The 21,631-nt window shown below is 36.9% G+C and overlaps 1 protein-coding gene across 1 annotated transcript; it reads left to right on the top strand.

Moving 5' to 3' along the window:
- The first annotated feature begins 19,853 nt into the window (after nucleotides 1–19,853).
- On the top strand, nucleotides 19,854–21,395 carry LOC104586261 (uncharacterized). Its single transcript, XM_088897174.1, has 3 exons — nucleotides 19,854–20,022; nucleotides 20,204–20,282; nucleotides 20,517–21,395. Exons 1-3 carry the CDS (start codon nucleotides 20,017–20,019, stop codon nucleotides 20,963–20,965), a joined length of 534 nt encoding a protein of 177 aa, XP_088753300.1. The 5' UTR covers nucleotides 19,854–20,016; the 3' UTR covers nucleotides 20,966–21,395.
- Nucleotides 21,396–21,631: the final 236 nt, after the last annotated feature.

Below are 21,631 nucleotides of genomic sequence, written 5' to 3'. Positions count from 1 at the left end.
GTTGAGCCGCAGCCACTGGATTCGTTAACTCATTCTGGGTTTCAGTTAGAGACCACGATTCAACCATTGAAACACGCAGAGATCAAGTTGAAACAAGAGAAACATCGAGTGAACTCGAGACTCTTCTGATTGTTCCTTTCCGGATTTTAGTCGTTTTGAGTTATGGATGCGGATTCTGATGGGTTTTTCTGTTGCGCAGAGCGGGTTCTCAGGGGGAGTCCTTTTGGTTCCCCCAGAGAGGGGAAGAGAGAATGTACAAAGTTCTGAGTAATATTTTTTCTTCATTAAACTTTTCTACCAGTATCTATCACTGATGCAGAAAAAGCAAAGAACAAAGCAACAAGCTTTGGAGTCTTCCTATTTCAGGGTAATGAAAAGATGCAAACAAAGCCTACCTTCCTAAACTCTGATCGCTTCTCATCAGTATCTCAACTTCTTAACACGCATGGCTCCTAAAGGTCTCGTCTCCATGTAAATAGAAGCAATAGATCGGAAACGTCTTTTCCTCAGCCGGACAGCCACTGATTTTGGGACGATCTCTTCTGTGACGCCTGAAGAGATATCACCTTGGCTCTGATCCTTGTCTTCCCTGCTACTGCTCTCTGCGTCGTCTCCGCTCAACTGCATGAGATGCTGAGCTGCTTCCATGTCTGGGTCTGTCAACCCCTTCATACCCTCATCAACAGATGACGAATCCGCCATTGGAACACAGAACAGGAAAAGGGTTAAAGGCAGATCGAACTAGAGAACTCGTTCTCCTTCGTTCTGGATTGTGAGATTGGACGGTTTCCGTTCTATGGGTTTGGCGTAGAGCGCATTTTAAGCGGGGAGAAGAGAGACCGACTGAAGAAATTACAGGGTGGGTTGCGACGAAGGTGGAATGAGCCAGCAATTTGTTTTCTCGTTCGTTTGTAAGTTAGTATGATACGTTACGTGAGTCGTAATCCATTGGCTTTGTTGACCATAGATTCAATAATATCTTGGTAGTCCAATCCAAGGGATAGAAATTGATGGAGCATAGACTTATGTTGTGACTTGGGACACAGATATCTGATGAGCGTGAGAAAATATCCTGGAGATTGCTTAACGTTGACAAACGCGTATTTTATTCTGTTTCTTGTCGTTGTAGTTCTTCTCTTGCCTTGCCTTACCAGACTTCATAATTGGCATGGATGGACTCTTTTGCCCTTGAGGTTATGACCAAATTACACTGGATTTGATCTTGGCCGGTCATAACAGGTGTCCTATTTTGGGTGTTCCAAATCTGAAACCCAATGGGGCTTTCTGTGGGTCGGTGTTTCTCCGGCTCAAGCTGTTACTGGGCCAGATTTCTTGAACTGGGCCTTCAGGGCTGCAAGGTCCAAGATGGGCCTAACAGATTTGGGCCGCAAGAGTGGCCACTATCTGCATTGAGTAAGGGCTTCTACAATATCACACAGCCAATTACAATGTCTTTTAGGGAGGTTAGACGTGACCCAGACAATTTATAATTTTAAACAGTTTCAGGTCCTTCCATTTACAGTCAGTGTTGTAAGACTCGGACCGGATTGGATGATTGAACCGGTCATTGGGTGACCCAGATACCTTTCAGGGTCTCAGTTAAATAACGATTTTAACGATTTGGATGGGCTAACAACCTGATTAACCGGTAAAACCGTAAACAGTGAGTTTTACAGGTTTATGTCCGGTCCAGTTAACCCTAAACTGGTAAATCCGGTTTCTAAGGCTTTCCGGGTCAAAGTTCTTTCACTCCACACTTTTCTGCCATTGAAGCAGATGAGGCTTGAGAAGCTAGATGATGGATTGATGGAGAGGAGATAAGAAAAATACATAGGAAGGTAATATAGGCTATATTGTACAGGGCGAGATGCAAGCTCCGGCCATGAGTAGTAACTACTAACTAGTGACAAAGGTTGAAGGTTGGGCCGGGCCAAGATTAACAGAGCAAGTAACTGAGCACGAGAATCTTGTTCTGGTCTGGTTGTACTTTGGGCAAATCCAAATACAGGCCCAAGGGCATGGCCCAGCTTTTATGTCGCTTAAAAAAAGTAGTGTAAAACCATAGATCCGAAGGAGCTCAGACCATTGGGGAGCTCACAATACACAGTGGAAGTATCTTATGAGTAGGGATGTGGGAAAAGTTTGTGGATAGGAGATTTAGAATGTCCTCCTCATCTTCTAAAGAAGAAACAAGAATTTTCACCATTTACTTGAAATTACATCTACTACGTAAAGGCATATTAAAAAGAATATACATATGTATATTGTGCCCCTTATGATGCATTGTTCAAACATCTCGTACATTTTTTATTATTTCAGAAGGGTCCCATATAAAAATAAAAAGATAGAATTAAAATCAAACCAACTAGTACCATACAATGTATTATGTCTTTGTTACATGGATTCTGATAAATACATGTCTCAACATTTACAAAGAATTTGTCAGAAAGGTTGCTTTTTTTAATACTTCAGAGGGAGAGATATCAAAGTTGAAAAGGGATACATAATTTGTTGTTAGGTAATTTATTATTAAAACAAATCACCCCCCAAAATGAAAGCTCTGATTTTGATGGACCACTTATACTGGAATTTAGAAGGTCAAAGAAGGATTAAAATCCAATATCAATTCATTCAGCCCATTGGGGACAATGAAGCTACTCTCAACCAGTTGGATTACAGGAGATGGGACCAGAATCAGCACTCCTATACAGCTAACTAGGGACAATAAAAAATAAAGAAAATTTATTAATTTTTAAGATCCTCTGTATGACAAGCTGTACATATAATTTCAATTCTATGATACCTTTTATTTTGTACTTTTGGTTGTCCATTTATATTATTTTACAAGCAAATTAAACCTGTGCAGATGCCAAAATTCTGCACTCTGACAGGAGAAGAAAATAAAAATAAGATACTCAAATAGAAGCAATTCTTTATCGTATCATACAGCCTAAAAGTATGTAGATGACAATATGGGTGTTTATCTATAATAAACCATAACTAAAAATAAAAACAAAATCTAAGGAAAAGTATAGACAGGCCTAATGCAGGTTTCTGACTTTTACTGCATACCTATAAACATTCAAAATTTAATAATCCATATTTTATGCATCAATGTCCGTCTGTAAATTGATATCAATTTCGAAATAGCATCTACCCCAACAGTATTTTGGGCCTATAAATTCTGACCCCGAGCTGAACCATCATTCTTCCTAAAATCTATAGATTGGAGGACTTTTTGACATTTTGAGGGAATAAATTCATAAAATGGTCATCTCTTCTACCTCATAGGTTCAAATTTTATGAATTATGAGGGATCAAATATTACTTGCAAAATTTTTTAAGAGCATTTGATCAATTATTGATTTTTATGTTCTTCTCCATTTTTATGCTGTGTTTGGTTGCAGTGCAATTTTATTTGCACTAGTGCAAATGTATAAGAATGCAAAAGAAAATAAAGCAAATTCTAGTTTAATTTTGTTTTGGGTTTTACTTTATTCTACTTCATGTCTTATTTTACTTCATTTAAGTTTTAAAACAAAAGTAAATTAGAGTTTGCACTACCATAGTTTTGCATCAGTGCAAAAAAAGAAAAAAAAAATTTGCACCGCAATCAAATGTAACTTTAGTAAATGCAATATCAACTATCAAGAAGTCTACCAATTTACCATGTGATTGAGCAATTCCTGATACATTTTTTTTGAATATTTGACTGATACATTTTTTTAAAATGCCTATTTTACCCTTTTCTTTTATATATAATTTTACTAAAACTCGTTAGTGGTTTAGACAGACACAGAAACGCCATGGAGTCATTAATATTATTCACCAGGAAACCGAAAATTTTCTTCTTAAAAGGCTTCACGCCATTCTTCGCCAAGTGAAATATCTTGTTGACTTTCAAACGTTAAATCTAAAGGACAAATGCTCCCTTCATTGTTAAATCTACGATGCCAGAAAAATATGGTATCTAAACAGTTTTGACCAATCAAAATTTAGCCATGAATTTTGATAAATAACACCTTATTGAATACCACGTTTATGATACCAGTCGATAGGAATGGCAACGGGGCAAGTTCGGGGTGGGGATTACATTCTCCATCCCGGCCCCGATCCCCAAATCACCCCCATCCATCCCCGACTCCGACAGGGATGAATTCACCGTCGGAGACCCAAATCCCTGAAGAGATATATATGCACACTGAGAATCTAAGACAAAGAGGTTGAGAGAGAGAGAGAGAGAGAGAAAAGATCGTTGCGAGAGTTGAGATCGGCGACGAGAGAGAGTCCGACGGGCGATGGCAACGACGGTTGGCAACTCGGCGAGATGATAGACGAAGGTTGAAGAGACGACGGTTGGCAAGTGGCGACAACGACTCTTCTTTTAGAAGCTCTTCTCTGTCACTCGAGTATCCTTGTTCTCTGTCAAAGTGTTTTATGTTTTACTATCGAAGGATTTAGCATTTTACTATTTTTTAAGTTTTAATCTTAAAAAAAACAAATAATAAATATTATACTTATATAATATTATATATTATATATTATATTGTATATAATAATATATATATTATATAATATATTAAATATATATATATATTAATCGGGGACAGGTTGGGGCAGGGATTGCATTCCCCATCCCCGTCCCCGATTAGGGATTCAGAGGTAGCCCCATCCCCGACCCTGACCCCGCCAAGGTACCCCCCATCCCCGACCCCGTCAGGTCGGGGAGCCCGGGTACCCATCAGGGACGGGGAAATTGCCACCCCTACCAATCGATTGGTCAAAAAAATTTCAGATATCATATCTTTCCCTATCATAGTCGAACCCATTTTCAAAACATGCATGGTGAAAATTTTCAATGACCTTCCTCTATTTCTTCTTTCTTGGCAGAAGCAGGTCTCTCACTGCCCCTTCTCCTGCAACCGAACCAGAGCACCATTGATCTCGTTCTTTTTTTTTTCTTTCTCTTCCTCTGTTTTTTTACCTCACTTTCATTTCTTCTTTCTCTTGCTCCAACGGTGATGCAACCAGTATACTGGCTTACATCTTCACACAGACCTTATGTTGGTTGAGATATATAGTTTCAAATCAAATTACAGAACAAAAAAAGGTTTATATTTGTGTAGCAATGAAATTGTAGATGGATGCTACGATTTGAGCTAGTCGATGAGACCAGAAACCTCAGGGGAGGTTTTTTTTATATTTTACCCTTAATATTAATTTGCAACATTTTAAAAATTGACGTGCATTTTTGCTTCTAAGTCACAATCACTAGTTCGATCGTTCAGTTTGAATGGGTCCGATCATGACACACTTATAAACATGTATTTTATCAATAAAAATGTATAATTATTTTTTAAATGTAATATATGTATATATAAATATTATTTTATGGTTAATTTATATTTTTTTATTTTTCTTCAAAAAAATGTTAAAATTGTGATTTGAGGCCAGAAAAGGTTTTTTGGAAAAAAATAGTGGGTTAAGGCACCTTTGGCAGCTTGGAACGTATATAAAAGATCACTCCAAAATCTAAAAAAAAAAAAATCAGAATGGTGGAAGAAAAACAAAGATAATTGTAATCGAGCACAAAAGCTCCTCCAACTCCATTAATGGCTTCTTTAAATTCAGCCAATATCGGTTTTCCAGTTTTCCCTGTGAGAAACAAAAGGAAACTACGGCGTCCAAATACAATAATATCAGTACAGAAAAGAATCTGGGTATGGTGTTGGTAGTAGAGATGAATTTGAAGTCACACATGGAAAAAGGAATTAGAGAAGTAAAATACCGAACTGTTGTGAATGACAATGGGTTGACGGGACTTAACACTCTCCGGACTAGGAATGGCAACGGGTAGGGTATCCATGCAAATTGCCCTATTCACTCTCGAATCAGCTTATGTATCCCTGATTCTAAACCCATCTAACTTTTTCTTTTAATTTCCCAAACCCGTCCTGTCCTAGATATATTAATGATAGCATCAAATCTCTTAACACTACTTTAAGCCACTAAGCCATCTCGCCTTTTGTGTTATTTAGTGAAATAAAATAGATTTTATTAACTTTTGTACTCATCAAAACAATCAATACATATATATGATTAACAATTCCAACTAAAAATTAAAACAAATAATATTTAAAATTAGCATTATATAACTAAATGAAATAAATAATCTAACAAATCCAAATCTACATCAAATGATGATTTTAATCCAAAGAAATTTATACAAATAAAATATTAGTAATAGAATAATTATCTTAGTACTTAAAATTTATAAATTTGTGCATGATATATAATATAATAGGTTCATATTTATGCATTCCGTGTTAGATAGTGTATGCCCTTAGCTCTAATCAGCATGATGTACATTATAACATTTATTGTAAATGAATAAAGTACATATTTGATTCATGCTATTGTGATTTGTTTCTGTGTAATACCCTTAAACTAGACACATATGAGACTCGTGTTAGTTTAGAATCTCACAGTTGTTAGATAAATCTGGAGAGATTTATCCTGACAAAGCTGACACTGGTGTACTGCCAAGTTAGTTGGGGTGGTTTGTCTCAGTTGCCAAGGTGAGACCTGAGGTACATGCAGCGTGGATTTTCTTAAAACCCTGAACCGGACTAAAATTCCAATATTGCCTTGGACCATGGAGATAAATGGGCAAAACTTAAATGTTACACCTAACCCCTAGACTCAATTATGATACTACACTAGGTGTCGGATTGGGATGTCTTTGATGTGCCGATCAGTGAGATCCTTAAAGGGGTCAAAACCTAGGTATGTTAGGACAGTCCGAGAATTCATTTGAGTGGGTGATCATAGTGAAAGGATTAGCCCCTTTGTCGGACAAAGTGAATGATCGGGAAAATTCACTCTCTTTGATGGAAACCTAAACTGCCAGCAGTGGATTTCAAATGTGTTTGAAACTTGGTTTTGAAAAATATATTTATATAGAGATATACTTATATATATTATGATTTTAAAATGTTTTAATTCCCGGAATCCATGTGAGTAGAGAGTTCAACACTGTTCCTTGCAGCCGAGGGAGAGGTCCTCTCTCGTCAGGCAGTGTTTGATCATTATGTGCTGAGAGGTTAAGTGTAAGACCATTAAGGGTAATACCTGATGGGCTAATCTTGCATCCGGCACAGTCCTTGGGTTTTAATAAGGTGGCTGGACCCAATGACCATTTAGTATAAATGTTGGGCCCATTAAGAGCCCATAGTGGTGGACTCAAGGGTTCACTGTCTCCTACTGTGAATTCGGCCAGGCCTTGTAACAAAGGCTGGGCTGAACCCATGTGGCTGATGTGTAGATCAATGTTTGGGTCCCACGCCATGCAAAGAGAGCCAACTGGGTAGCAGGTTAAGGGGTGAGTGAGCACATAAGCTTAATGGGCCTAAAGCCCAATTTGAACTAGGCTTAAGTTAGTTAATTAAAATGAGGCAGGATAGGATTTATAATCTGATTATGATTAAATGAATGATAAGATAAGTCTTATCCATTCAAAAGTCCAGATCCAAACATCAGATTTGGATTAAGGAACTCTCACCTAATTAGATTATGAGGTTGATCCTGAGAAGGCTATCAATAAAGGGGGTGAATTCCTCAGTTATACAACAAAGAAACCTGCAAAATTCTCTCATATTCTTGCCATCCCTACACAATTCGATCTCCTCTTGAGGAATTGATCAAGAAAGGTTCTTGATATTGTTTATTGGCTGAAGAAACAATCTGAAGTCGTGCTCACCAGCCCCTGTTTGGTTCTTGCTGAAGGATACTGGTTCTTGGTGAAGAGCCATCCTACTGGTCCTGCTTCATTACACACTATGTCATCTTCAATGGAAGCGGGTTTTGGTATTCTCCTTGGGCGTGAACACCTTCATTGGGAGTTACTGCTACTTCGTATTAGGTATATCCCTCTCCTCTCTTTTGGTTTCAGATCTGGTCCGATTTTGGATTCAAGAACGATCATTGAAAGTGCAGTTTTCTAAAATAGGGAATGCGATTCCCAGATGGGAGAGAGAAACTTTTTTTTGAAATTTCGCCCAACCTTCTTGCAGGGTTCGGCCATCCATATGATGGATCTCTCATCCCTTCATCCTGGGTATTGGGTATCAGATACCCTAAAGTCAAAACCCAAACTCGTTCGAAACCCTATAGGGTTTTTATCTAAAATCCTAAACCCGTCCCAAACCCTATAAGGTTTTGATAAACGGGTCCTATTAGGGTCGAGATGGGTCGGTTACTCGAAAATTCCCGCGAAATTGCCATCCCTACTCCAGACTGGCAACGAGGTCGAGAAATGTTTTCCTTGATTATTAAATGTTGTTTGATAAATCTGAAATCTGAAAAGTTAAAAAGATATTAAAAGTGTCTGAATTCTGAAAAGAGGCATAAATTCTTTTTTACTTTTTAGAGGCTCTGAATAGATTTGGTTGTTTGTGTCAATGTTTTAAAAAATGACCTAGAAAGTGAACTATTCTGGCCACTAGTTTTTGGGTCGACTGTTCGACCGTTTGGTTCGAACGGATAACCCGTTCTAACAATCAAATTAAAAATAAAAAATAATAATTAAAAATAAAAATAACAGTCAAAAGTCGTTGAACGGGTCGACGGTTTGACCGCCCGACTCAATGGGTTGTTGACTTTTTTCAACATTTTTTACCAAAACTAGGTTTGGGGTAAAACGAAACCGGTTGCCTAGATGGTTCCCGGGCCGAACGGTCCGACTGTCCAGGTCAATGACGGTTCGAAAACCTTGGTTTGTGTTGGATCAACAATTCTGATTTGAAATTCCTTGGTTTTACAATTTTACCCCTAAAATAAATTATTTGGTAATTTTTAGTTCAATTTGCATTATTTCATAAAAAATAATTTATTAAATTCAAAATAATATCGAAAAAAATATGAGTAATTATAAAAAATAAAAATAATTTATTAAAATAAGAATAAAATTAAAAAATACATATAAATTTATAAATTAAAAATAAATTATTAAGATATTTAATAATTAGAAAATTATTAATAAGTTATTTATTAAAATAAGAATAAAATAGTTAATAATTAGCAAATTAATATCTTAACGACTATTAAAATATTTAATAATTAATAAAAACTAAAACAATTAATAATTAATTTTACATCAATTGTCGCATGTTCTATTTTACATTAGTTGCAGTTGTAGAGAATGGGTCGGAGACAACGATAGTGGTTGGGAGGGGAGAAGAGAGAGAGAGTGAGGGCTAAAAGTTGGTCAGGAAATCCAATGCCCAAGAGTTGTAGAGCTGCAGCTAAATATAGGACCACCGTTGCTAAGAGTTGCAGCGACAGTGGCGGGAAGATAGATCAATGAAGAAGCTCACCACCGGAGGAGGAAGCTGGCCACCGGAGAAGAGAAAATAGATTGCCGCTTTTGGGAGTTGCAACAGTGATCGAAAACGAAAATGCAGAGGAAGGCGGAAGCTATGGGACCAGAGAGGAGAAGGAAGCTTTCCGCCCGAGAGGAGAAAAAAGATTGTTGTTGCTGAGAGTTGTAGCGGTGATCAAAAATGAAAAAGTAGAGAAGGCGAAAGCCACGGGACCGGAGAAGAGGAGGAGGAGGAGGAGGAGGAGGAAGAAGAAGAAGAAGAAGAAGAAGAAGAAGAAGAAGAAGAAGAAGAAGAAGAAGAATGGTGCTCGCCGCCGTTGGGTTGCCGCTGCGTCAAGTGGAGAAGTTGAATGGTGCTCAAGAAACGCATATGTTTCGTTTTAAGGGTGTTTTGGACTTATTAGTTCAAATCTGAAAATTCATTTCAGGTCTCAAACGCACTTCCAAATAGCTTTGAGGTCTGAAAAGCAACATATTCAGACTTCAAAGGTTTGAAAAGTGTTATCAAACGCCACCATAGTTTGGAAAGAGTACAAATATGTAAAGTGCAAATACATATAAAATAATACAAAATACACAAATTTGCACGGAGTGCATATTTGTATTTGCACTCCTTCCAAACTGTGCCTAACGAGAAACATGGATGGGGACGATTTTGGTTCTTCATCCCGAACCCATGAAATGGTAAAAGGGTAAAAATGGGTATTTAAAAAAAAAACAATGCATCAATCAAATGTTTTCCATTTGGAACAGTAACATAAGGGATGTTTGTGTTGAAATTTTCAAAAGTTCAAGGAGGTTTTTGTTATAGTAAAACTTGAGGGGAGGTTTTTATGATTGTCAGAAACCTTAGGGAGGTTTTTTATATTTTACCCTTAATATTAATTTGCAACATTTTAAAAATTGACGTGCATTTTTGCCTCTAGGTCACAATCACTAGTTCGATCGTTCAGTTTGAATGGGTCCAACCATGACACACACACTTATAAACATGTATTTTATCAATAAAAATATATAATTACTTTTTTAGATGTAATATATGTATACATAAATATTATTTTATGTTTAATTTTTATTAAAAAAATGTTAAAAATTGCGATTTGAGGCCAAAAAAAGTTTTTTTGAAAAAACAATAGCGGGTTAAGACACCTTTGGCAGTTTGGGACGTATATAAAAGATCACTCCAAAATTAAAAAAAAAAAAAAAGACACCTCAATCAATCATCCGAGCACAAGTTATGGCCCTGAAAGTTTGTACATACATTGAGTGTGCAACAGATGACCCACTGGCTAGGTCAACTGGATTAATGCTTCAATCGCCTAAGCTAGATTGTTTTTGACCGGTCAACGGTTTTTTACTATAGACCGAATTTTAGAAGAATCAGACTCGGAATCATGGATGGATAACAATTCAAACAATTCAACTAAGTGGGTCAATGACATGATGAAAACATTGTTAATTTGTTCTAGCTTTTTCTTATTTTCTCTAGTTTGTGATATTAATAATTAATCTCAATATTTTCATTATGTATTTTTTATTACTCTTGTATACATACAGTACTCTTGCATGCATTTTTATTTATTTAAGGAAGAATATAATATGTAAAGCAAGTGGTTGGAGTGTAATCTTGACGCATGTTTTGGATAATTGGATGGTAAATGGTGGGGATGGGCCAAAAGTTGATGGTTCAGAGGACAATAAAATACAGAGACCTACCATAGAGTTTGTTAGTAGTACAACTTACATCATTGTACTTTAGATCATAAGTTGAACTCTTATGAGAACATTTTTTCCTCTACTTTATTGCATGCATTTTTTTGGGTAAAAGACAAACATAGGTTGAATTTTAATAAATTGTTTTAAATATATTCAGAGTTTTTAAAAAAAGATTTAAATATACCTTGTGATAATTTTGCCCTTTATTTTCTTTCAAATTTTCAAAATATATCTTGAATATCTATTCTGAGTATAGGGTTTCAAATTTCAAAATATATCCATACCCAAAGTTCTAAGCCTTATCTTATATTGGTAGAGTTTTTGTGTGGGCGTTGTAGTTGAGCAAGTGAAAATTTCCTACCTTGATGAATGTGCATGCACCTCTAATGCTTCCCCATTCCTAAATCCTAGATGGATGTGGGCTTTGAGAAGTTCATTATCTTGAAGGCATCTTGTCTTGTAGCCATGCATTAGGTTGGGATTGGGTCACACTATTGGGACTCATCAAATCCCTTCAACATCAACATCAATAGTTTAGAAGTTGGGAGAAATACCTAATATTTTTATTTCTTAGGTCTTGTTTGTTGTGTAATGAGGGGAGTCATCAAAACTAGGGGCTCATACATGCTTACACGCATAGGACTTGCACACAAGAGAGGATACCACATACAACCCAAAAGCTTAAACTATTGAGTTATGGGCCACTCTTGTATATAAGTCCATTGCACCTCTTGTTCCTTTCTAATGTAGGACTCTTTTCAACCACATATACATGAATCCCAACAATTTCCCCCTCATGTATGAGTTTCTTCTACATTGGGAATTCCAAACTCCCCCTTGAACAAAAGCCATTGTCATATTACCAAGTTTGACGTGCACCAACCAACAGCCCTTAGCTCACAACCATAGGGGAGGAAACTATAGGAATGCCAATCCCATGGATAAAGACATCATGGGAGATTAATTGCTCTTGCCAACTACTCGACCATTGTGAAGCTTGCAAAGCCATAGGATTCACCATGTGCATTTATCAATACTTGCACCCAGCCAAACCTTGGCCTTGTTCACTTTTTGGTAAATTATTTAACCGGGTAAATGTAGTAATTATCTGGGTAAGTTTTTCTTGGGAAACACTTACCCAAGTAAGTGTATTTACCTCTGTTCTTTTATTTCCCAAGTAAAAAAGAAAATGACCATTTTAGCCATAAAAATACATTATTAAATGGGGCATTTTTGTCCCATTTAAGTGTTGGAATCTTCCCCCCAGGTGGAAAAGTTATTCACCCACCTAGAAGATGGGTATCACTTATCCAGGTAAGTGATACTTAAGAAAATAAACTTTCCCCGGTCCCCACATTAATATGAAAAAAGAACATGGTATTCTTGGTCAATGGGAACCAAAATCCCATTGACCAACTTTCCCCCCTCTCAAAATCCAAAAAAAAAAAAATGAATGCCCCCTTGGTTCCAACACCAATATTGTGTATTGGGGGGAGTCGTCAAAACCGAGGGCTCATACATGTTCATGTGCATAGGGCTTGCAAAATTCTTTCTTCAACCTGTCAATTTTGTTAGCATCATGACTAACAACCAACATATCATCAACATAAAGTAAAAGGATAATAAATGAATCAAACTTCTTGTACCATTGCCTTGGAGCTTGCTTCAACCCATACAAACTTCTTTTTGAGCTTGCATACCATGTTCTCTTTCCCTTTTACTTTAAATCCTTCTAATTGCTCCATGTAAATCTCTTCTTCCAAATCACCATGGAAAAGGGTCGTTTTCACATCTAGTCGCTCAACTTCCAAGTCCAAACTTATGATCAATCTCAATACAACACGTATTGATGATATTTTCACAACGAGAGAAAAAATCTCATCAAAGTCAACACCCTTTTTCTACCCAAAACCTTTCACAACTAGCCTTTCTTTGTATCTTGGTTGTGAATTCTTGTCTTCAACCTTCAATTTAAATACCCACTTGTTCTTGAGTACTTTCTTTCTTTTAGGCAACTTGACCAAATCATATGTGTGGTCCTCATGCAAGGCTTTTTAGTTCTCCCCCATCAGAAAGTACAAAAAAATTCTTTAGGGGGGTACCTTCTTGACGGTTGCTTCTCTCTAGTGGACCTTCTTACTAATGGCATGTTTGGTGTTTCTTGAGGGGGCTGTTCCCTTTTGCTCATCTGTATGTGATCGTCATCACCTTCATTTTCTTGATTTTCATTTTCCTCTCTTGCATCACCATGCACAACTTGAGGAAATTGGATCTAACTCAATTAGATCACTTGTACAAGGTTCTGGCTACTCAATCTTGTCAATGTTTTCAATGGTTTGGTCTTAAAGAAAGACCACATCTCGATTTCTAATAACTTTCCTCTCAATAGGATCCCATAACCTATAGCCGAACTTTTCATCTGTATATCCCAAGAAAATGCATTGTTTGGATTTGTCTTCTTTTGGAACATGCACAAATGCTTTACATCAAACACTCGTATGTGTTTATAGGAAACATCTTTTCCTATCTATAGCCTTTCAAGCACATCTCTATTCAAGGGGATAATGGAGATAAATTGATCAAATAACATGCAGTTCACATTACTTCTCCCCAAAAACTTCTTGGTAACTTTTCATGTGACAACATACATTTAATCCTTTCCACAATAGTGTGTTTCATCCATTTAGCAACACCATTTTGTTGTGGTGTCTTGGGAATGGACTATTCATGCCTAATTCCATGACTTATGCAATAGTCCTCAAATGGACCAATGTATTCACCACCATTATCTGTATGAGTACATTTGAGAGACTTTCCCGCCTCCTTTTCAACTTTGGCATGAAATTGTTTGAATATTTCTAAAACATCAGCTTCGGGTTTCATTGCATATGCCCACACTTTTCTAAATGCATCATCTATGAAAATGACAAAAGAAGAAGCACCACCAACAATTTTGACTTTCAAAGGACCACAAACATCATAATGAATTAATTCTAACACATCAAATTTTCTTTTAAAAGAATTTTTCTGAAATGAAACTTTATGTTGTTTACCAACTAAACAATGAACAGACTTAGTTAAAGGCATACCACCTGTCATGCCAATTTGTAAACCTTTTTCACTCATGTGGTTTAGCTATGTGTGCCATAAATCTGTAGACACCTCCTCAACTGTATTTGCCTCACTCTCACCAACATGTGCTTGAGTCTTCTAGATAGTATAACACCTTCTTCCTCTTGCCACTATAAGAGAGCCTTTGGTAAGTTTCCAACACTTATTACCAAAGTGAATAGAGTACCCTTCTTCATCTAATTTTCCTGTTGAAATTAGGTTAAGTTGAAGGTCTAAAACATGTCTCTTGTCCTTGAGAATCAATTTTCAACTAGAATTTGTCTTCACGTGTACATCACTCATCCCCACAATTTTTGATGTACCACTATTTTCCATCTTTACCATGCCAAAGTCAGCAGATTTGTATGAAATAAAGAAATCTTTCCTTGGGGTAGCATGATAGGAGGCACTGATATCAATTACCCAATCCGTATCATAACATATGAGCCTAATGCAAGATTCTTCACAACCCGAGAAAATAATTAATTCTCCACTGGAAGAAACTGCAGTGGTTTCTTTTTCACCCTTTTCTTTGTGTTCTTTCTTGAGTTTTCTGCAATCCTTCTTCATATGTCCTTGCTTCTTGCAATAGTAACATATAATCCCCTTTCTTGACTTAAACCTTCCCTTCGATTTATCGTGGTGCTGTGGGCATTTACTCTTACTTCTCCCTTGATTTTCTGTAACAAGTGCTTCACCTTGGGCTAAACTGGACATCTTTCTTCTAATTTCTTCATTCAATAAACTTGTTGTAACTTTGACTCGTTGTAAGAACCCCATCAGGTGCAGAGTTACTTAGAAACACTACCAATGCCTCCTAACTATTCGGCAAAGAACTAAGCACACAACAAAGCTTGCAATTCATCATCTAACACCATTTTCATGGAGGACAGCTAATTCACAATACTTTGCATTTCATTTAAATTCTCCACAATTAATGCATTTTCCTTGAACTTCAAGGTTACAAGATTTCTGATCAAGAAAGCTTTCTTTCTCATTGCTTCTCTTTCATATAAACTTCCCAACTTTTTTCAAAGAGAGTGTGCTAAAGTTTCTGTAGAAACATGGTGGAAAAACACTATCTCCAATCCATTGTCTAGTCACTCCTACAGCTTTTCTGTCAATTTTCTTTCATTCCTCAATGGACGTCCCTTCCAGCTTAGCTTCTTCTCCTTCAATATAGATTCACACAAGTCCCTACAATACAAGTCTTCCATTCTTGGTTTCCAAATGCTCCAGTTTTTCCCATTCAACATAACCATATAACCTGTACCAACATCCATGATTTACACACCTAAAATTATTTCAACCAAAGCTCTGATACCACTTTATTGGAATTAAAATCCCTTGTTAATAGTGTGCAAATCAGCAATGTAAATGACAAAGGAGAAACAACAAGTAATAGCCAAGGAGAAAAATAATCAAACACCACAAGAGAAATAGCACACCAAAATTTTTAACGTGAAAAACCTCTCCAATGTGAAAAGTAAAAACCACAGGGCACTAACGCAAAAATCTTCCACTATCAACAAGATTAATAGGAATTACAACCTCTCTAATTCCAACTAGAAAATAGAAACTTCAAGAGATAAAAACCTCTCTTGAATATACAAACCAATTATCAAACAAGATATATTATGGATTTAGCTTCTGTTCTTTGTGGGTCTGCTACAAAATCTATAGATCATCTGTGTCTTCACTGTCCGTTCTCCTCTCAGGTCTAGATGCATTTTCTCAAAGCATTGGGCATCAGCTGGGTCATGCCTAGGTCGGTTAAGGAGCATCTTTGTAGTTGGAGTACAAAAGGTCTAAGTAAGAAAGGGAAGTTGATGTGGAAGACAATCTCTGCTGCTGTCTTGTGGTCCATTTGGGCAGAAAGGAATAGTAAATTTTTCTGTAATAGATCCAAAATTCTTGATGATGTAATTTAGAGAATAGTGGGCAAGCTGATTTCTTGGATTTCTACTTCTGTGGAGTTCAAAAATCTTAACTTGTTTTTTTTTTTTTTTGTTTCAGTCTTGCTCCTGGTGGAGGTTGTAATTCTGATTGTTTTCATACTGCCTTCATGGGTCTGATTTCAGTCTGTATTTGAGTTTTTGTTTTGAATAAAATTACATTACCTTTTACAAAAAAAAAAAAAAAAAGAAGATATATTTCAGCCAACAAACATGAGAAATACCAAACAAGCTGCCCAAACCCTCTCCAAAATCACTGTTGAAGAGTCAAAAAAATCCACCAAAAGCTTGATGGAATAAGTGTAAAACAACAACCACAATAATTGATTGAATGTGCTCTTGTTCACGTACCAAGAAGCTTGAATATCTTCTTCTTCTCTTGTAAAAGTGGAATTTCCCTTCCCACTCTCTTCTTTTCTTTTCTTCTCAAAGAGAATACCAACGTGAGTGTCAAGAATTTCAAGAGACTCTTCTCACCAAAACAAAATGAGGCTTGTAGAGAAAGCCAAAAGATGAGTGGGTCTTACCATCCATTAACATGAACCAAGACATGACAATTTGTCTCATTCTTACTAGTGAGAGAACATCAAGAATGTCAACATTATTTTGGCTTTCTTTCTTTCTAAATTTCTCAAGTTACATGTTGGGCAAGAAACCCTAACACATGAGTGGGTCCCACCTGCACATGAGGAGGGAAACCCATCATTGTTTAGTTTTGAACTTTGAAAATAAGCTCAAGTGGTTCCAAAAAGGCGTTGTCCTTTTATATTTCAAGTGCAATTTCTGTAAACACAACGTTCATACTCCTCACAGCTTTTATCTCAGCATTTCCATGAAACAATGTGAGCAAAGCAACACAGATCTTATACAGTTAAAACCTTAGTAGAAAAAGAAAAATTCTCTAAACAAACTCCTATTTTGATTCAAATAGGCATACCTTTTTTCTTTTCTTTTTTTCTTTTTGAGAGAAAAATAAGTGTTGTATAGTACCATGGGGTCCTTTGAACCTAATCTACAGGTTTTTCCCCATCCTCACAACCTTAAAGAAATAGAGTTTCAACTGCAATTAATGAAATCCATTTTCTGTTTCTCTCTCTCTCTCTCTTAACCCAATCAATACCCGTTGGTCATCTTTTTTTCTCTTCTCTCCCCCAACACTTCTTCTTCTTCTTCTTCTTCAAATGGGTAAAATAGGATTTTAAATTTTTAAATGACTTTACATGTGCCTCTTCATTCATGAAGGGTATATTTAAGTCTAGTAGGTTAGTTCACGAGGTATACTTAAGTCTTTTTAAAAAACACAGAGTACATTTAAGTCAATTTATGAAAACTCAGGATATGTTTAAGTCTTTTACCTTTTTTTTAGTTGTGGGGGGTGGGGGTAGCCTATCCCCCAAACCCATAACCCCTCCCCCCCGGGTGGGATCCAATCCTTTGTGCTATAACTAGCAAGAGACCTTCAATCAGCGAGTTGCCACCTTACATGTCAAAAGTCCTGAACTTTTGGCAAATGCACTACCTCTTTCAATTCTTTTAGTCTCCCTCATAAACTAATGAAAAAAAGAAGAAGATAGAAAAATTTGAAAACTTGGATTTTAGAGATACAAGGGTAAAATGGTCTTATACATTTCAGAACTGATAGATGGAATGTCAACAGCGGTAGAGTAATGGAATGCTAAAACACGGCCGGTAGCTTTTTAATTATGCTGGCAAAATTAAGAAAGTTTGGAGACTCAAGAATCACTACCCCCAAATTACATTGTAGGTCTCTGTATGTTTACCATGATAAATTTATCATAAAATGATTGAGTCAACTCGTCTCACTCAGTACCAACCAAGAAAGAAACTCGACTCACTGAGCTGCAACAGGTTTATAATTAAACACGGTTTATACCAACTAGCCTATCACTGGATAACGCCGTCACCGGCCCATTGATTTTTTTTTTTATGCATTATTCCCTTAATATATTCAATCTCCTTAACAGTCTATCTGAAATAGATCTACACTATCAACCTGAATATATGGTATAAAATAAAATACATGGCTGAAAGAATATAAGAATATATGGCATAAATAATTAAATACATGATTGAAAGACTGCTTCTAACTGCTACATCAATTGAATTTTCTGCAACTACTATTCCCTCTCTTCCTCTCTCCTGCAAGTAAAACTAGATGTTGAGAGTTGTAATATTTTATTCTTAAACCTCCTAAAGAGGTAGGCACTCTGGCGTGTAGAATCTGTTTAAGGCCCCAAATAATTTGTCATATTAATAGAAGATAACTTATTTTTATCAATTTATTAGAGGCAATGGGAGGATCCTGAAGAGCCACTTTGTTTTTACAGTTCCAAATTACTCAGGAAACCATGATTCACACATCCCCTCTTTGTTAATCAGTTTGCAGTGCAATTTCATTTGCAGTTTTGCATTAATACAAATGCATGAGTGTGAAAATGATAAGATTTCAAACTCTTGTCCCACTACTTTTGCTTCAAATTTTACTTCACTTTGTTTCAGACGACTTGTCTATTTGATGTTTGAGACTCCGTGGGAGTTTGGGGGGACAAAGCTTCAGTCTCATGTACATGACATCAATGAATCATTGACCCACTCTGTGGGCTTTCACTTGTCAATTTTCATAAATAATTAGATTAATGGTTATGATGTAAATAAGCTTACACTGTTTCATTCAGGACTGTCAATGGTCTGGATCAAGCCAATAAACCCGCCCAATTCAAGCATATGGCAAGGGGTCTCGACATGTATCTTGTCCCACTTATTTATAATGTTTTAAAAAATCGACTCGAACTGGAATCGTTTTGGTCACCTGTTTCTGGGTCAGTGGTTCGACCATCTAGTTCAAATGGATGGCCTGTTTAAATTAAAAAACAATTAAAATAAAAAACGGCCAAAAACCATTATTATGGGTTGATGGTTCAACTGCCTGGGTCAGTGGGTTGTTGATTAAGTCAATGATTTTTTGTCCAAAATGGGTTAAAGTGAAATAGTTGCCTGAATGGTTCCTTGGCCAAATGGTCTGACCATCTGGGTCAATGACAATTCCAAAACATTGCTTATTTATAATGTTTTGCATGGTTTATCTGTATTCTGCTATATTTTCTTGTCAAAAGCAGTCATTTTATAAGGGATACATAAGATATTTTGTGAAGAGAGAGCAAGAATTACAACTTGGGCAGTTCTAGGTCTAAGACTTAGATGTTTTCTCATTGGTTTGAAACCGGTTCTACTCTGACCCGCACCAGATCCGGTTCATGAAAAGTTATGGGTTCATTTCTCCTGGTATTGATATATATATATATAAAGTGGGTTTATTATGGGTTTAGCATCTCTTCAGTTGTTAAACCCGTTGACTTCATGAAAAGTTGAGGAAATTAAAAGAATCCCTATGACAATTCTCTAGACGTTCTTTCCTGAGAAGGGATTGAAACTCGAAACGAAAAAACAGGCAATTTTTGGCGACAGACTTGTGGAGAACAGTATCTGGGACTCGGTCATGACTCTTGACAAATTGCAACGCGGTTTTGAGTTTTGAAACGGTTAGACTCTTGAGTAAAATGGGGGGGGGGGGGGGGGGGGGGGGGGGGGGGGGGGGGGGGGAGGGGCCTTCTCAACTACATCATATATATACTTATAGTCCTTTGCCTTAGCTCTCTGCTTTAACCATGTCCAATAGCTAATATATTGATCACCTACTACAGCTACATAGCAAGCACCAAGGCCACCGCTTTTCCTCTTTATTTTCTTCTTCTTCTTCTTCTTCTTCCTTATCAGAAGCTTGAATATTATACCCGGAATAGTGGGTTTTTATTTCAGAATTGACACAAGAGAAAGATGAAGGTAAGCCTCTTTGGGATGCATATTTGATGTTTTATCTGAAGTTTATTTGATCTGGGTATTTGGAAAACCTTGTGTCTTAAGCCAGAACCAACAGGAGAAAACTACTTGATCAACTACTATGATTATTGTTTCATATGGGCTAGCTAATTTGATTGTTTGAATTTCTTGCTTGTTGATGCAGCAAAAGATCGTTATAAAGGTGGATATGCACTGTAACGATTGCAGGTCTAAGGCCATGAAGATCGCTGCATCCACTCAAGGTATGTATCAAATTAATTTAAACTGGTTCAGGTCTTGAATTTGGCAGATCAAACGACAGATTCATGGACTCGATCCGAAAATAATTGAAGGTCTTCCTTTATATTTTTTGCATGTGTTGATCACATGCATCTTAATTACCATCCTTAGAACAAGGAGAAAGAGAAAGTAATCCAACAGAAAAAAGTCAAAAACAGAGAACTGATAGGTTTTAAATTTTTGTGAATCTGATACAGGTGTGACCTCGGTTGCTCTGGAAGGAGATTTCAAGGATAAGTTAGTGGTAATGGGGGAAGAAGTGGATTCAACCTGCTTGACGAGATTGTTGAGGAAGAAGGTCGGCCACGCCGTCATAGTCACCATAGAGGTGAAGAAAGAAGAACCTAAGAAGGAAGAGAAGAAAGAAGAAAAGAAGGAAGAAAAAAAGGAGGACAAGAAGGAAGAGAAGAAAGAAGAAAAGAAGGAGGAGAAGAAAGAAGAGAAGAAGGAAGAGAAGAAAGAAGAGAAGAAAGAAGAAAAGAAGGAAGAGAAGAAGGAAGAGAAGGAGTGCCCACCGCATCCTTACTGTTATTATCCACTGCAACCGTGCTGTTATTATCCATATGCACCGGCGCCACCGTGTACACCATGTGGAACGTATAAAGTGGTTTGCGATGAGTCCCAAGAAAACTGCTGTATAATGTAAGATCCTCAGACTGGTTATTGCGTTGAGTTCTAATTGTCGATCATGGTCGCCGGAATGGTAGTGGGGGTACTGGTGTTTGAGTTGGCGTTTGTTTTCTTGTCAACTGTGTTGTAGGTTATAACATTGTGCTCATACTGGCATTTGTTTAGTTTATATATGAAACAAATAATTAATTAATTGTTCCAACTGGTGTGACAGACAATTTAATATATTCCTGAATCAAGCAAACGTTTTTTTTTTTCTTTTTTTTTTTTGTGGAATTGTTATTCCTGATTCGATCACTGTAAGTCACTGCCCACTGTTCTCACCCGCCGGATTCACTTTGAGGACGCCGGCCGGTCTTACGGATCGAAGCCATCATCACTCCGCCCCTTATCGATCAAACCCACCACCCACCTTGCTGAGAGATTTGAACCGATAATTCCAGATGAAAGGATTCCGTGAAGCCAGTGTAGTCTCACATGCATAGGTATGTAATATGTACAGAGTTATTAAACACTAGATGGAAGTGCACCCCACCAGAAGTGCGGCGATTGTTCAGAGTTCGTAGTCAATATATTCTGTTCATTGTTTAATAGTATAGTTCTTTTAGACAAATAGTTTATTTGTTTTGTGTTCTATCCATACTAGCGAGGGGCCCATGGTAAGTGGCTATGATTTGCAAAA

Source organism: Nelumbo nucifera, chromosome 1 (genome assembly GCF_055504915.1).
Source record: "Nelumbo nucifera cultivar China Antique chromosome 1, China Antique-T2T, whole genome shotgun sequence".
Lineage (NCBI taxonomy): Eukaryota > Viridiplantae > Streptophyta > Magnoliopsida > Proteales > Nelumbonaceae > Nelumbo > Nelumbo nucifera.
Note: the sequence above shows the minus strand (reverse complement) of the source record. Positions and strands in the feature narration are given on the sequence as shown.

Coding starts and splice junctions, on each gene's coding strand:
- LOC104586261 (XM_088897174.1), top strand. Junction 20,283..20,516: donor GATCGCTGCATCCACTCAAG/GTATGTATCAAA, acceptor AATCTGATACAG/GTGTGACCTCGGTTGCTCTG.